This window comes from Rhinopithecus roxellana, chromosome 10 (assembly GCF_007565055.1).
Source record: "Rhinopithecus roxellana isolate Shanxi Qingling chromosome 10, ASM756505v1, whole genome shotgun sequence".
NCBI classification, from domain to species: domain Eukaryota; kingdom Metazoa; phylum Chordata; class Mammalia; order Primates; family Cercopithecidae; genus Rhinopithecus; species Rhinopithecus roxellana.
The window spans coordinates 60,282,766-60,300,382 of record NC_044558.1 but is presented as its reverse complement, the minus strand read 5'-3'; the positions used below and the strand labels follow the sequence as shown (position 1 = coordinate 60,300,382).

Sequence of the window (17,617 nt, the reverse complement as noted above, 5' to 3'; positions counted from 1 at the left end):
ATTGATCAGAATACTAAATATTAAGACAACCCCATTAAATGAGCAAGGGGGCTGGGCATGGTGACTCATGCATGTAATCCCAGCACTTTAGGAGGCCGAGGTGGGTGGATCACCTGAGGTTAGGAGTTCGAGACCAGCATGGCCAACCTGGTGAAACCCCGTCTCTACTAAAAATAAAAATAAAAACATTAGCCAGGCATAGTGGTGGGCACTTGTAATGCCAGCTACTAGGGAGGCTGAGGCAGGAGAATCACTTGAACCAGGAGGCAGAGGTTGTAATGAGCCGAGATCGCATCACTGTGCTCCAGCTTGGGCCACATCAAAAAAAAGAAAAAAAGCAAGGGATTTGAATAAAAATTTATCCAAAGAAGATAAACAAATGACTAATAAAGCTATGAAAAAAATGTTCAACATCATTTATCATTAAGGGAATTGCAAATCAAAATTGTGAAATACTGCTTCAAACCTACTAGGATGACTCAAATAGAAAAAAAAGGGCCGGGCGCGGTGGCTCAAGCCTGTAATCCCAGCACTTTGGGAGGCCGAGGTGGGCGGATCACGAGGTCAGGAGATTGAGACCATCCTGGCTAACACGGTGAAACCCCGTCTGTACTGAAAATACAAAAAAAAAATTAGCCGGGCATGGTGGCAGGCGCCTGTAGTCCCAGCTACTCGGGAGGCTGAGGCAGGAGAATGGTGTGAACCCGGGAGGCGGAGCTTGCAGTGAGCGGAGATCGCACCACTGCACTCCAGCCTGGGTGAGAGCAAGACTCCATCTCAAAAAAAAAAAAAAAAGAACTTGTAGTCAGAAAATCAGCAAGATTATAGAAGAACCTAATGCCAGATAATATCAGAAGCCAACAAGATCTTTTTTTTTTTTTTTTTTCCTGAGATGGAGTCTCACTCTGTCACTCAGGCTGGAGTGCAGTATCGCGATCTCAGCTCACTGCAACCTCCGCCTTCCAGGTTCAAGCAATTCTCCTGCCTCAGCCTCCAAAGTAGTTGGGACTACAGGCACCCACCACCACGCCTAGCTAACTTTTTTTGTTTTTAGTAGAGACGGGGTTTCACTATATTGTCCAGGCTGGTCTCGAGCTCCTGTCCTTATCATCTGTCTGCCTTGGCCTCCCAAAGTGCTGGGATTACAGGCGTGAGCTTTGCCTAATTGACATTTTTATAACACTTGACCCAGCAGCTGTAGAATGAAGAAAATCCACCAAGAAATATCACATTCTGGGTCATAACAAATATTAACAAATTTAAAAGAACAGAAATCATGCACAGAATATTCTGTGATCATACTGGAATTAGAGTAGAATAATAGGTACAGGAAGGCCAGGCACAGTGGCTCATGCCTGTAATCCCAGCACTGTGGGAGGACAAGGTGGCCGGATTGCTTGAGCCCAAGAGTTTGAGAACAGCCTGGGCAACATAGGGAGACCTTGTCTCTACAAAAAATTACAAAACATTAGCCAGGTGTGGTGGTGCACACCTGTAGTCCCAGCCACTTGGGAGGCTGAGGTGGGAAGATCACTTGAGTTTAGGAGATCAAGGCTGCAGTGAGCTGTGATCATGCCATTGTACTCCAGCCTAGGTGACAGAGTGAGACCCTGTCTCAAAAAAAAAAAGAAAAAAAAAACCTTTTGTGATTCTTAACCCACTGTGACCAAATAGTTCTTAAGTAGGGAATGTCTACCGAGTAAGTCTCCTTATTAATATTTTCAAGCATGAATTAGTTATTTCCAATGTGGTTCTTACAGACATTCGCAGGATTACCATGTTTTCCTTTCTGATGAGCACTCCCATCTTTACACTGAATTTGGAGTTTTCAGGTCTTGCTCTTAAGCATAGTCAGATATAAAAAGAAACACTGAGAAGCAGACTAGGTGGCCAATTATTTGCTTTACAGTGTTGAGAAAAAAAAAAAGCCGGGCACAGTGACTCACACCTGTAATCCCAGCACTTCGGAAGGCCCAGGTGGGCAGATCACCTGAGGTCAGGAGTTCAAGACCAGCCTGACCAAAATGGTGAAACACTATCTTCACCAAAAACACAAAAATTAGCCGGGTGTGGTGGTGCGCGCCTGTAATACAGGAGGCTGAGGCAGGAGACTTGCTTGAAATTAGGAGGCAGAGGTTGCAGTGAGCTGAGATTGCACCGCTGTACTCCAGCCTAGGCAACAAAAGTGAAACTCTGTCTCAAAGAAAAGAAAAAAGAACTGCTAGTAGTTGTTTTTTCCTAAATCATTTAGCATTTACCAACTGTCCAGACCAAAGGTTATTTTCAGGTAGGAAAGTTCTGATTTCAGCTTCTCCATTGGCCCATGCTCAGCACAATTTATCCTATTCCAAGTACTCATTGAAGAACTTGTTTACTTGGCTGTCACTGACACCAACTGGGCTTGTAGACCCAAAATGCCATAAGGATAACAGTCATCAGCAGGATGCTGAAAATGGTTCCCATCAACACCAGGTTTTGCCTGCGCACTACCACATAGGGCCGGCTTCGCTCCAGGAGATCCATGGCGCTCAGGGCCTCTTCCTGCCCCACCAGGAGGCTGCACAGGCCAAGGCACAGCCATGGCAACGCCAGATGCAGCATCTTCCCCTGTACTTTTCTTTATACTCAGAAAGTGTTTCATAATTTAAAATGGAAAAATAAATGGGCGCAGCATTCCACAGTCTCATGATAGACTGGCTGTAGGACCATGCAGGCATTGGACAGAGGTGGCTTGTGGAAAAAAAAACCATGCAGGCAGTTTGTTAAATGAATCTGGAGCTCTACTCCAGACCTACTTACTCAATCATGGCCACCAGATGGGAATCTAGATTCAACAGACCTCTCCAGAATGATTCTATTACATAGGCAGGTTTAGGAAGCACTGTGACTATTCTACAGAAATGCCTAAAACAGAGTCCTATAGGACTGACACCTCCATTGTGCTTCCTGTGGAACTTCTCTTAATATAGTCTACAGTTGTATTAGCTCTTGGTGGGACAACAGTCCACACAAAGAAGACCAAACTGGAGAAGGATCTTCAACATGTTACAGAAGAACACATGAAAAAACTGAAAGTATTTGGCCTAGAATAAGGAAGACTTGTAGCAGTTATCAAATATTGCAAAGTAGGGCACAGATATAGAATTGGGATTAGGCTTAAATTTCTTGCTATGATTCATGCCTGTAGTCCCAACACTTTAGGAGGCCTAGGTGGGAGAATCACTTGAACCCAGGAGTTCAAGAACAGCCTGGGCAAAATAGGCCCCATCTCTACTAAAAAAAAAAAAAAAAAAAAAAAAATTTAGCCAGGTATGATGGCATGTACCTATAATCCCAGCTGCTTGGGAGGCTGAGGCAGGAGGATCGCTTGAGTCTGAGAAGTCAAGGTGGGGTGAGCCATGATCATGCCACTGTACTCCAGCCTGGGCAACAGAGTGAGGCTGTCTCAAAAGAAAAGAAAAAAATAATAAATAAATTTATTTAGTTTCACTGGATGGAACTAGCTTTGGACCCAAAAAAGGAAAGGTTCTAACTATTCAATAATAGAATGGTTTACTTTTTGGAAATAGTGGGTGCCATTTTTCTGGAAGTAGAGGTTGTCAGGAATGTTAGGGAATTCCTCCATGAGCTGGGAAGTTGGCATAGATAAAAGAGCCCTTTTCATTCTAAGGGCTCTCTTTTTCCTTTGTGATTCCTTTTTTGTTGTTGTTTTCACATAAGTATTTCAGTTTTCTCATTTTTCTACAGTGAACATAGAATTCTTAAGCATTTCTTTTTTCTGTCTTTTTTCTGTCTTTTTTCTGTCTTTTTTTTGAGACAGAGTCTCACTTTGTCACCCAGGCTGGAGTGCAGTGGCACAAATTCCACTCATTGTAGCCTCCACCTCCCGGGTTAAAGCAATTCTCCTGCCTCAGCCTCCCAAGTAGCTGGAATTACAGGCGTGAGCAACTATGCCCAGCTAATTTTTGCATTTTTAGTACAGATGGGGTTTTACCATGTCGGCCAGGCTGGTCTTGAACTCCAGACCTCAGGTGATCTGCCTGCCTTGGCCTCCCACAGTGCTGGGATTACAGGCATCAGCCACTTCGCCCATCCCCAATTGTCTTGAAAGACCTTTCTTTTTATCAAGGAATACTTTTTCCATCCCTTATTCCTGTCATTAGTGCCATTTCACCAAGTCTGAGGGTTATCCATGGGATCATATTTACCTCTTGTTGTTAAAATAAGCAATTTTATTCATCATTGATACTCTGCATTTTATAGTAGTTTTTCTTACCTACTTCGTTTGGAGAACTGTTTTATGGGTTCTTATTTTTTGTTTTTGTTTCTTTTGAGACAGAGTCTCACTCTGTCACCCAGGCTGGAGTACAGTGGCACCACCTTGGCTCACTGCAACCTCCACCTTCCAGGTTCAAGCAGTTCTCCTACCTCAGCCCCCCAAGAAGCTGGGATTACAGTCACACACCACAGTGTCCAGCTAATTTTTGTATTTTTGGTAGGGATGGGGTATCACCATGTTGACCAGGCTGGTCTCCAAACTCCTGATCTCAAGTGATCTGCCCACCTCAGCCTCCCAAAGTGCTGGGATTACAGGTGGGAGCCACCATGCCCGGCCCTCTTTACTCTTTAATATGTAATCAGCCTGGAGCACGTCATTATAATAATATGTGCTAAATAAAAGGATTCTTTGGAATAATAGTTTAAATGTCTGGTAGATTATTGTAACTTTTTTTTTTTTTACGAACTCTCACTCTGTCGCCCAGGCTGGAGTGCAGTGGTGCGACCTTGGCTCACTGCAACCTCTGTCTCCTGAATTCAAGCAATCCTCCTGCCTCAGTCTCCCAAGTAGCTGGGATTACAGGTGCCCGTCACCACGCCCAGTTTATTTTTGTATTATTAGTAGAGACAGGGTTTCACCGTATTGGCCAGCCTGGTTTCGAGCTCCTGACCTTGTGATCCGCTGGTCTCGGCCTCCCAAAGTGATGGGATTACAGGCATGAGCCACCACTCCTGGCCGATTATTGTAACTTTTATCTGAGATTGAAAAAGTTTAAAAATTTCTTTTTGTGGCCGGGCATGGTGGCATATGCCTCTAATCCCAGCACTTTGGGAAGAGGAGATGAGTGGATCACTTGAGGCCAGGAGTTCAAGACCAGACTGGCCAACATGGTGAAACCTCGTGTCTACTGAAAATACAAAAATTAGCTGGGTGTGGTGGCTTACGCTTTTGGTCCCAGCTACTTGGGAGGCTGGGGCACAAGAATCTCTTAAGCCAGGGAAGCAGAGGTTGCAGTGAGCTGTGATGGCGCCACTGTACTCCAGCCTGGGTGACAGAGCAAGATCTTGTCCCAAAAAAAAAAAATTTTTCTTTTTGTGAAGTCATTCACATTACCAATGTTTAATAGAGTTCTGTTTTTTTACAGAAAAATTTTGAAAGACTTATCTTCTGAAGATACACGGGGCAGAAAAGGAGACGGAGAAAATTCTGGAGTTTCTGGTGTCACTTCTATGTCTGTTCCAACTCCCATCTATCAGACTAGCAGCGGACAGTACAGTATGTACAGGAATCAATTTCCACGTTATAAACACACAAAACCTGACTTTTCTGTAGAAAGACATGGTGTTAGAAAAACTGTCATACTTTGATAGTGATGATTATTAAAGGATGTTTTCAGCCAGGAATAATGCAAAGTACTGTTTCGCATTATTTCATTTACTCCTTACAACAACTTTGTGATATAGGCAGTTATCAATGTATGAGGGAACTGAGACCTACATCATTAGATACGGTTTTGTTTTGAGACAGAGTCTCGCTCTTGTCGCCCAGGCTGGATGCAGTGGCACGATCTTGGCTCACTGCAACCTCTGCCTCCTGGGTTCAAGTGATTCTCCTGCCTCAGCCTCCGGAGTAGCTGGGATTACAGGCGTGTGCCACCATGCCTGGCTAATTTTTGTATTTTTAGTAGAGAGGGGGTTTCACCATATTGGCTAGACTGGTCTCGAACTTCTGACCTCAGGTGATCCACCCACCTTGGCCTCCCAAAGTGCTGGGATTACAGGCATGAGCCACTGTGCCCGGCCTTATTTTGTTCCTTCTTATATCTATGTAGTTCCATACATAATTGCTGTATATTAGTATAATTCTTTTCAGAACATTCCTGGCTTTTGTTTTTTTTTTTTTTTTGAGATGGAGTTTCGCTCTGTTGCCCAGGTTAGAGTGCAGTGCCATGATCTCGGCTCACTGCAACCTCCACCTCCTTGGTTCAAGTGATTTTCCTTCCTCAGCTTCCCAAGTAGCTGGGATTATAGGCGTGCACCACTTTGCTTGGCTAATTTTTGCATTTTTAGTAGAGACGGGGTTTCACCATGTTGGCCAGGTTGGTCTCGAACTCTCCTGACCTGAAGTGATTCACCCACCTCGGCCTCCCAAAGTGCTGGGATTACAGGCGTGAGCCACCACGCCCGGCCCCTGCCTATTCGTTAAAAATAATTGTTGTTTGATTTAAATACAGTAAAAGTCACTCTTTGGGGAGTTTTAAGTCTATGAGTTTTGACAAACGTGTAGAATAGTATAATACCACCAATCAAGATTGAGTTCTATCACCCTAAGGAATTTACTTGTGCTGCCTATTTGTTGTCTCCCGCTCCACTCCTAACATTAATCTTTAAGTTTCATTCAGTCTTGCCACAAAATATATGTCCCATCTGACTACCTCTTGCCATCTCCAAGTACCACCAGCTTAGTTTAGGCTGTCATCTGAATTACTGGAGTAGGCATCCCATTGGTCATCTTGCTTCCATTCTTGCCCTAATAATCAGTTTTCCATACTGTGGCCAAAGTGATTTATTTAAGATGTCAACTAGATCACATCATTCCTGCTCAAAGTCCTCTAGTGACATTTTATCACACTTAGAATAAAATCCAGATCGGCCAGGCGCGGTGGCTCAAGCCTGTAATCCCAGCACTTTGGGAGGCCGAGACGGGCGGATCACGAGGTCAGGAGATCAAGACCATCCTGGCTAACACGGTGAAACCCCGTCTCTACTAAAAACTACAAAAAACTAGCCGGGCAAGGTGGCGGCGCCTGTAGTCCCAGCAACCTGGGAGGCTGAGGCAGGAGAATGGCGTGAACCCGGGAGGCGGAGCTTGCAGTGAGCTGAGATCCGGCCACTGCACTCCAGCCTGGGTGACAGAGTGAGACTCCGTCTCAAAAAAAAAAAAAAAAGAATAAAATCCAGATCTTACAAGGCATTACATTTAGGATCTGCCTACCACTCTGACCTCATCTCCTGCCACTTGATGGCATTCCGACCGCCCCAGACTTCCTAACTGAACCTCAGACACACGAGCTTGTTTCTGCGTCAGCATCTCTGGAGTTGTCGTTGCTCATGCCTGGCATGTGCTTCCCCCAGATCCTTACATGGCTTGCATCCTACACCCCTGCTCTGCTTAAGTGTCACTTCCACAAAGAGACCACTCTTTTTCAAACTTGTGGCTCCTCCCTTTAGTTTTCCTTAATCTCCTATATTTTTCTTTATAGCATTTACATATAATTAAGTTAGTACACATTAGTTTAATTATAGACTGTATGTATGTAAGTATAGATTAGCTTATTTATGATCTATTTTCCCTACTAGAATATAGCATCCTTAAGGGAAAGAACCTTATTTGTTTCATTCACAACTACATCCTTGACATATAGGACCCGGCATATAGTAGGCTTTCAGTTAAGTTTGTTATGAATAAATTAATTTAGAATATATGTATAGGATATCTTTTAAGAAACTGGGGGCCAGGCCCGGTTGTTCATGCCTGTAATCTCAGTATGTTAAGAGGCTGAGGCTGGAGGATTGCTTGGAGCCACATTCAGGACCAGCCTTGGCAACATAGCAAGACTGCATCTCTACAGAAAAATGAGAAAAAAAAAAGAGCCGGGCATCATGATATGTGACTAGTTCCATCTACTCAGGAAGCTGAGATGGGATCTCTTGAGCCTGGGAGGTCGAAGTTACTGTGAGCCCTGATCATACCACTGCACTCCAGCCTGGGCAACAGAGCAAGACCAATCTCAGAAAAAGAAAGGAAAAAAAGAAAGAAAAAGAAAGAAACTGGGAGCAATGGTTGCAAGGAAAGAAGCTTGGGAGCAGAGATCGGAGGTAGTGGGGAGGTTCACATGTTATCACTGAAATAAGTGTAGTACAAACTAGTATTTAGGGCAGCATGGGCCAGTAGAACTTCGTATGATAATGGAAATGTTTTATGTCTGCATTGTCCCAGAATAGTAGCCACTAAAGCGTGTGTGACTATTGAGTGCTTGAAATACGGCTGGTGGAGAAACTGAAATTTTAATTTTGTTTAATTTTAGTTAATTTAAATAGCCACATGGGGCTAATGGCTACCCTATCAGACAGCTCAGTTTTAGAATAAATACAGCACATTAACAGGTAAATACACATGTTAGGAACAGGAAGATATGTTGCAAAATGAAAATATGTATTAACATATTAATATCAAAACATTTGCATCTACAGGTATGTATTTTGATATATTAGGTTGGTGTAAAAGTAATTGTGGTTTTTGCCACTGAACATAATGGCTAAAGTATATTCAAGTCTGATACTGATAAAGCCTGTATAAGCACAGGAAAATAATGGGAAACATGTGCACCAAAAATAATAATTATCTCAGGATGGGGGTGGAGGGGGGACAGTGAAATAGAGATAGATAATGGGACCTTTAATTTTATTGATGTTTATACTTATATAAATACGTGTGTGTGTGTGTGTGTGTATATATATATATAATAATGTGTTGCAGGGAAAAAGATTGAAACTAATTGCTAATATAACTTCACAGCAAATCTCTGAGCCTGTTATGGTGGATCACGCCTGTAATCCCTGCACTTTGGGAGGTCAAAGTGGGAGGATCACTTGATTTCAAGACCAGCCTGGGCAATACAGGGAGCCCCTATCTCTATAAAAAATTTAAAAATTAGCTAAGCATGGTCGTGTGCATCTATAGGTCCAGCTGCTTGGGAGGCTGAGGTGGGAGGATTGCTTGAACCCAGGAGGTAGAGTGCAGTGGTGAACCAGGACCACGCCACTGCACTCCAGCTAATAAATATTTTGAAACTCATAAATTAAAATTGGGGCAGTTGGGGAGGGATAATTATGAACGTGTGAAAAAAATATTTTTCCATCAAAATACACACATATACATGTATTTTGGCTTCGTGGTAGCCAAAACATAAAAGGAAAAAAAGTTACATAACTGTAATCCAAAAAGAGAGTACAGAGATGAGGCATTCAATTCTGAAGATTATATGGGAATTGAATAATGCTAAAATGTTTTCTATTTGGTCATGCCTTATGGGCATTTAAGGGCTGAGGAGAAAGGATGAACACAGGTATAATTCAGTGAACAAATGTTTGTGGGGAGCTAAGTAGTGTTTTCTACACAATGGCTTTCTGCTATCTTTATTAGTGATTTTCACTAGGAAGTAAATGAATAGATTACATTTCTTAACTATCACTTAAGTAAATATCTTAATAACGTAATACGTTTAACAGTGGTACCAATGGAGCTAAGAAACAGTATAAAAATGACTTATTTTCTCATTATATAAGCTTTTATTCTATTGAATTTTTTTCCATAAGCACATTATCTATTCAGAAATATTTTGAAGTAATAACCTTTATAATGCTTTTGACTCAAAATTACAAAGTATGTTTATGTTTCCTTTTTATTTTTTCTTAAAAATTAACTATCATGGGGCCAAGCGCAATGGCTCATGCCTGTAATCCCAGCACTTTGGGACGCTGAGGCGGGTGGATCACCTGGGGTCAGGAATTCGAGACCAACCTGGCCAACATGGAGAAACTCTGTCTCCACTAAAAATACAAAAATTAGCTGGGCATGGTGGCGCACACCTGTAATCCCAGCTCCTTGGGAGGCTGAGGCACAAGAACAGCTTGAACCCAGGAGGCAGAGGTTGCAGCGAGCTGAGATTGTGCCACTGCACTCCAGCCTGGGCAGTAGAGTGAGACTCCATCAAAAAAAGAAAAAAAAAATGCTGTTTTATTCCTTTTACATGTAGTTCACCTAAAGTAGTCAGCAGTTACCAAGTAGAACTGCATTCATACCTGTTTTAGTAAATAGTGTTTGTGGGCTTTTTGCCACTCCTTTGAATTAGTGTATTGTATAACCTTACAATAGCTGTTTTCTCTCTTTGATTAAAGTTGCCATTGCCCCAAATGGAGCCTTACAGTTGGCAAGTCCAGGCACAGATGGAGTACAGGGACTTCAGACATTAACCATGACAAATTCAGGTAGTACTCAGCAAGGTACAACTATTCTTCAGTATGCACAGACCTCTGATGGACAGCAGATACTTGTGCCCAGCAATCAGGTGGTAGTACAGAGTAAGTATGCTTTCTGTCTACAGAAAATCTCCTAACACTCTCAGAGACACTTAACCAACTAACTCATTCACTCTTGTTTGCCTTCTAGCTGCATCAGGAGATATGCAAACGTATCAGATCCGAACTACACCTTCAGCTACTTCTCTGCCACAAACTGTAGTGATGACATCTCCTGTGACTCTTACCTCTCAGACAACTAAGACAGATGACCCCCAATTGAAAAGAGAAATAAGGTTAATGAAAAACAGGTAGGTAGTAAAATCATACTACCAGAATGGGTAATGTTTTTACAAATCTCAGAACATAACCAGATGTTAACTGGAACTGTATACAGTCATGGGCTCCATGACAATGTTTGAGTAAACGATGGACCACATATATGAATGATGGTGGTCCCATAAAATGATAATGGAGCTGAAAAAGTCCTATGGTAATGTCATAGTGCAACACATTACTCACATGTTTGTGGCAACGCTGGTATAAACAAACCTATTGTGCTGCCAGTCATGTAAAAGTGTAGCACATACAATTATGTATAGAACATAATGTTTGATACTATAATAAGTGAATATGTTACTGGTTTATGAATTTACTATATTTTAGCATTAAAGTGTGTATGCCTTCTACTTATTTTATTTTATTTTTTTTAAGTTAACTGTAGGCCAGGCATGGTGGCTCATGCCTGTAATCCCAGCACTTTGGGTGGCTGAGGCGGGCAGATCATGAGGTCAGGAGATCGAGACCATCCTGGCTAACACAGTGAAACCCTGTCTCTACTGAAAATACAAAAAAATTAGTCGGGCATGGTGGTGGCCACCTGTAGTCCCAGCTCCTCGGGAGGCTGAGGCAGGAGAATTGCGTGAACCCAGGAGGCGGAGCTTGCAGTGAGCCGAGATTGTGCCACTACACTCCAGCCTGGGCAACAGAGTAAGACTCCGTCTCAAAAAAAAAAAAAAAAAAAAAGTTAACTGTAAAACAGCCTCCAGGCAGTCCCTACAGTAGGTATTCCAGAAGAAGGCATTGTTATCATAGGAGATATCAGTTCTCTGTGTGTTATTGCCCCTAAAGAGCTTCCAGTGGGGTACGGTATGGAGGTGCAAGACAGTGATATTGATGATCCTGACCCTAGGCTAGTTAGCCTAGGCTAATGTTTGTGTTGGTGTCTTAATTTTTAACAAAAAAGTTCAAAAAGTAGAGAAGTTATATTTGGTTTTTGTGGGGGTTTTTTAAGACAAGGTCTCACTCTGTCACCCACAGTGGAGTGCAGTGACACAGTCTTGGCTTACTGCAACCTCTGCCTCCTGGGCTCAAGTGATCCTCCCAGCTCAGCCTCCCAAGTAGCTGAGACTACAGGTGTATACCACCACACCCAGCTAATTTTTTTTGTTTTTGGTAGAGATGGGGTTTTGCCCTATTGCTTAGGTTGGTCTCAGACCTGGGCTCAGGTGATCCATCCACCTGCCTCAGCCTCCCAAAGTGCTGGGATTACAGGCATGAGCCACTGTGCCCAGCCTAAAAAAATTTAAAATTAGCTAGTACAATCACTATGAAAACCAGTATGGAGATTTCTCAAAAAACTAAAAATAGAAATCTACCCAAAGGAAATCAGTATATCAAAGGGATACCTGTACTCATAAGTTTACTTGCAGCAGTATTCACACACAATAGCTAATAGCATCAAACTCTGTGTCCATCAGTGGATAAATGGATAAGAAAGAATTAAATCATGTCGTTTGCAGCAACATAGATGGAACTGAAGGTCATTATCTTAAGTGAAATAAGCCAGGCACAAAAAGAAAAATATCACATTCTCACTTATATGTGGGAGCTAAAATATTTGAACACATGATAGTAAAGAGTGGAAAAATAGGGCCGGGCATGGTGGCTTATGCCTGTAATCCCAGCATTTTGGGAGGCCAAGGCGGGAGGATCACTTGAGCCCAGGAGTTCAACACAAGCCTGGGCAACATACCCATTGCTACAAAAAAAAAAAAAAAGGCATGGTGGCGTGTGTCTAAAATCCCAGCTACTCGGGAGGCTGAGGTGGGAGGATTGCTTGAGCCCAGGGGGTTGAGGCAGCATGATTGCACCACTGCACTTCAGTCTGCGCTACAAAGCAAGATCCTATGTCAAGAAAAAAGAGAGAATGGAAAAATAGATAACAGAGACTGGGAAGGGTGAGGGGCAAGGAGGAGGAGGAAAAGAGTTAAAGGGTACAAACCCATACACAGTAAAATAAAAGGAATAAATTCAGTGTTTCATAGCAGAGTAGGATGGCCATACTTAACAAAAACCTATTAATACTCAGGTGATGGACACCCTGAATGCCCTGACTTGACCAGTACACGTTATATACATGTAACAAATTTTCTCATGTACTCCATAAATATAAACAAAAACATTTTAATAGAAAAAAACATACAGGCCAGGCGTAGTGGCTCACAAATGTAATTCCAACATTTTCGGAGGCCAAGGCGGGAGGATGACTTGAGCCCAGGAGTTTGAGACCAACCTAGGCAACATAGGGAGACCCCATCTCTTAAAAAAAATTTAAAACATTAGCCAGATGTGGTAGAGGCAGGAGAATCACTTGAACCCGGAGGCAGAGGTTGCAGTGAGCCGTGATCACGCCATTGTACTCCAGCTTGGGCGACAGAGCAAGACTCTGTCTCAAAAATAAAACAAAAAAAAACCACACACACAAGTAGTTAATAATCATATAAAAGACTACTCAACCTTATTAGTAATCAAAGAAATGCACATTAATGCTACATACTTAGATATGCTTTATACCCACCCAATTGGCAAAAATTTTAAAAAATCTAACCAAGAGTTGGCAAGGATTTGGAACAATGGTCAAGAATTCATAGATACTACTATAGGAGTGAAAACTGGTGCAGCCATTTTGGAAATTAGGCCTTATCTTGTACAGTTGACTTGAGTATACTCTGTGACCCACCTGTTTTAGTCTGTGTGACTGAGAGAAACTTGCAGGAAGTGTGTATAAGAATTTTCATAGCAGCAAAAAATCAGGAAACAACCTTAAGATTCATTGATCAGAATAGGTACATATTGAACCTAAACATAAAAATGGGGGAAAAAAAGAATAGGTATATAAATTGTGACTGTATTCATACAATGGAATGTTTATCTGTAATGATTGAATGAATAATCATTTCAACATGAATAAATCTTAGAAAATTTGAAAAAAAAGCAAGTTGCAACAGAATACACGAAGTATGATATAATTTTAGAAGATAAACTAAATGATAGGCAGTTTTAGGGTCATATACGTATGTACTACAACTATAAAAATAAGAAATGAGATGTCACGTGGCAAAAATTATAAAGTGGTAATACTGTCATTGGGCATATAAGGAAAGGGGTACCTCACATACATTACTGGGGGAAATACGGAGTTTTATGGTATCTACTTGCCCCACATTTCTACTTGTATGTGACAAAAGATAATGTAAACAAACTTAAAAATTTAAGTCTGTTAACTGGGAAATATATTTGCAACTTTTGTATACAGAGAAATAATTACAAGATGTATAGATTATATAAAGATTTATTTCTGTAAATAAGAGACCTAACAGAAGGAAACTGGTCTGTGAAATATGGCCTTGTAAACTTGAAGTTATTCCAAACTTTATGCATAATCAGGGAAATGTTAAAGCAATGAGGTTCACTTTTTGTCAGCCACTAGACTGACAACCATTTTAAAATGTTCATAACAAGCACTCTCCTGTACTGCCTGTGGGAATGTAAATGGTACAGATACTCTGAAGGACAATTTGGCATATCTGTTTTTCCCCGTTTTTCTTTCTAGTTTGACTCTGGGAATTTTTCCTTCCTCCCCCCCTCCGCCCCCCCATTTCTCTGTACTTCAATGGATATAAGTTGGCACTATCTCTTGACTTTAAGTGAGTATAGCTTGTGATCCTGCAAGAAATACATGTGTAGAAATACATGTAAAGAATGGAGGCTGAGCGGGTGGCTCACGCCCATAATCCCAACACCGTGACCAGGAGTGAGACCAGCCTAGGCAACATACTGAGACCTCATCTCTACAAAAATAAAATTAGCTGATGTGGTGGTGTGCACCTGTAGTCCCAGCTACTTGGGAGGCTGAAGTGGGAGGAAATCTTGAGCCCAGGAGGTCAAGGTTGCAATGAGCCGTGATTGTGCCATTGCACTCAGCCTGGGTGACAGAGTAAGACCCTGTCTCAAAATGAAGAAAAAAGAAAAAGAATGTTTACTGGAAGCCACTTAAAAATCTGTTAACTCCAACAGAGCTTAAAGGTAAAAATAAATAAATAAAAGTATTTTTGTGAGGGGATAGATTTTGTACAGTGCTTTTAAAAGGAGAGATGTGTACTTAAAAAGCAAGTTGCAAATAGTATCTACATATATAGCATGAAAATCTTAAAATAGTACTTTTTTTTTTTTTTTTTGAGACAGAGTCTTGCTCTGTTGCCTAGGCTGGAGTGCAGTGGCGCGATCTTGGCTCACTGCAACCTCCGCCTCTCAGCTTCAAGTGATTCTCCTGTGTCAGCCTCCCAAGTAGCTGGGATTACAGGCATGTGCCACTGTGGCTAATTTTTGTATTTTTAGTAGAGATGGGGTTTTGCCATGTTGGCCAGGCTGGTCTCGAACTCCTGACCTCAGGTGACCTGCCTGCCTTGGCCTCCTAAAGTGCTGGGATTACAGGCATAAGCCACCACGCCTGGCCAATACTTCCTGTTTCTATATGTATATAAACTTACATATGACTTCACAGAAATGTTTTAAGAGAACATGCATAGAACTGAGTATTTGCTCAAGCATTGTTTGTAATTTGAACTTAAATAAAAGAAGTAATGTGTCAGAAGTTAACCAGAGGACCCATAATTTTACTCTTTGGTATTTATTCAAGAGAAATGAAACCTGTCTACAAAAAGACTGGCACAAAAACGTGCCTATGCATCTAACCCTAGAAACAGCCCAAGAGACTGGATAAACAAATGGTGGTTATATTCATACAGTGGAATATGTCCAGCAATGTAAAGGAACAACCCCCCACGCAGCAACATGGATGAACCTCAGATGTGCTGAGTGAAGGGACACCAGATACAAGAGTGCGTCGTGCATGACGCTCTTACATGAGGTTCTAGAACACGAAAACAACTAAGCTCTGGTGATAAAAATCAAAACAATAGTTGCTTGGAAGGGGACTGACTAGGAAGGGGCATGAGGGAACTTTCTAGGACAGTGGGAATGTTCTGTTTTCTTGACAGGTGTGGGTTATATAGGTACACACAATTGCCAAACTGACTGAATTCTACACTTAAGATCTGTGTGTTCACTATGTGTAGATGATATTTTAAAGAGAAAAAAAGGTGACCACGGAAAATTACTGAAGAACATTTACCATTTAAAGAACGTGAAGTTTTTTCTAAATGTTTTTTTAATGCTCAATATTTAGAGAAGCTGCTCGAGAATGTCGCAGAAAGAAGAAAGAATATGTGAAATGCCTGGAAAACCGAGTTGCAGTCCTGGAAAATCAAAATAAAACTCTAATAGAAGAGTTAAAAACTTTGAAGGATCTTTATTCCAATAAAAGTGTTTGATTCTTAAGAAAGAAAATATTTTTGTGAACTTGCATAAAAATTAAATGGATTTCTTAGTGGAGTTTTATAAATTAAAAGGTCAAAAGTTAAGCTTTTTATTTAGGCTTTTCCAACTCAAGGATAACTATCTTATGCACGATATCTAGTGACAGAAGGAGAAAGTGAAAAATGACCTCAAGGAAACTGCGGGCACAACTGGAAGCTTTGTAGAAATTAAACATATTCAAGGAGCAAGAAATGAACTTTCAGCAGTCTAAATTTTCTAAATAACCAATAGTTGCCAATCCAAAATGGCAGAGAAGATGAAATTTGATAAACTGAATTTTTAAAAGTAAATCAATTTACCCTACAGGTTTGCATTTCTCTTTGCTGAAATTTACCTTTTTTAGTTATATGTGTGTGTGTGTGTGTGTGTTTCTGCCAATAAATTCTAAATTACAAAGGTAAGAGAAAACCTAGTACATTACTAAATATATAAAGTATGTGTTCTGATTATGTGTACTTGTTCTAGTGTCAAGTCTTTTTAAGTGGGTTTTTTAAAGTTTGTTTATTGGACTTGAATGGATTTTTGAGAGTGGGTTATTTTTAAGATCTTATCCTAAAAGGCATCTAAGGTACATGAATGGAGTATGGTGATTTTGTAACATTTGTTATCAGAATGGAAAAAGAACTGTTTAAAAGTTTGATACTTTTAAATAGTTGGTTTTTTTGCTTACTCTGGTAATGGTGATTTTCTACAAATACATAATAAATTGTTCTTTTGATTCTATATTCTGTATGCAGTTGAATATCCATTACTTATTCTGCTGTGCTTTAGTAGAATGGAATGTTTACAGGCCCTTAAAATATTATTTTTTAAAAACCTTCTGAAGATGCATACCAAAGTTTTTCCAAGAAGATTTTATAATCAATTTAATAATGTAAGGTTTATCAGATTCTATTATAGTTATTAAGGCAATTTTATGTTAGAGACTATTTTGTAATGTAGTGAATGGTACCTTTATAAGAAAAGTGACTGCCAATATATTTTTATAGCTGATCTTTATAAATTCTAATGTTGAGTTTTTAATGATTATTTTAAATGTTTATATAGTTTAGTAAAATTTGCATCTCAAAGTATCATTTTTATATTATAGGAAGTAAAGTTTTCAGATTGGCTAATACTTGCTTTGTAAATTTTGTATGCAGTTTATCTAAAATTCAGAAATACTGTCAGTACACCAGTGTTTAACATCTGTATTTCCAATTTGTATACAGTTTAAAATTGTACTGCAGAACTGTTGTGTGCTTCTTACACAGTATGTATCATATTGTTGTCTGTGAAATTAAAGGACATTTGATAGTCTACCGAATGTAAAATATAATGCTTGGTATATGAATGATGAGCTTGCTGGTGGCCATACTGTTAATTATCCTAATACTATGTAGAAATCTTAACTGATACATTTGTGTTTGATCCTCCTGATGAAATTTCTCATTAAAAGGGTCTTTTAAAATGGGACTCTGTTGACTTGACAGCACTTAGAAAAGAAAAAAAACTTTGATCACCAGGGGGATTACTTACACCACTTACTACCTTGTGT

General features: G+C 40.6%; 1 protein-coding gene across 8 annotated transcripts in view; it reads left to right on the top strand.

Annotated features, from left to right (window-relative positions):
• Positions 1-17,393, top strand: part of ATF1 (activating transcription factor 1) — a 58,088-nt gene extending 40,695 nt beyond the window's left edge. For 7 of the 8 annotated variants that reach the window (XM_010385340.2, XM_030939362.1, XM_030939357.1 and 4 more), the window contains 4 exons: positions 5,424-5,554; positions 10,240-10,422; positions 10,511-10,670; positions 15,890-17,393. In XM_010385340.2, the coding sequence (XP_010383642.1) occupies positions 5,424-5,554; positions 10,240-10,422; positions 10,511-10,670; positions 15,890-16,034 (619 nt within the window). In that variant the 3' untranslated portion in view covers positions 16,035-17,393. The remainder of the gene's footprint in view (positions 1-5,423; positions 5,555-10,239; positions 10,423-10,510; positions 10,671-15,889) is intronic. The other variant, XM_030939359.1, reaches the window with a different exon arrangement.
• The last annotated feature ends 224 nt before the right edge of the window (positions 17,394-17,617 follow it).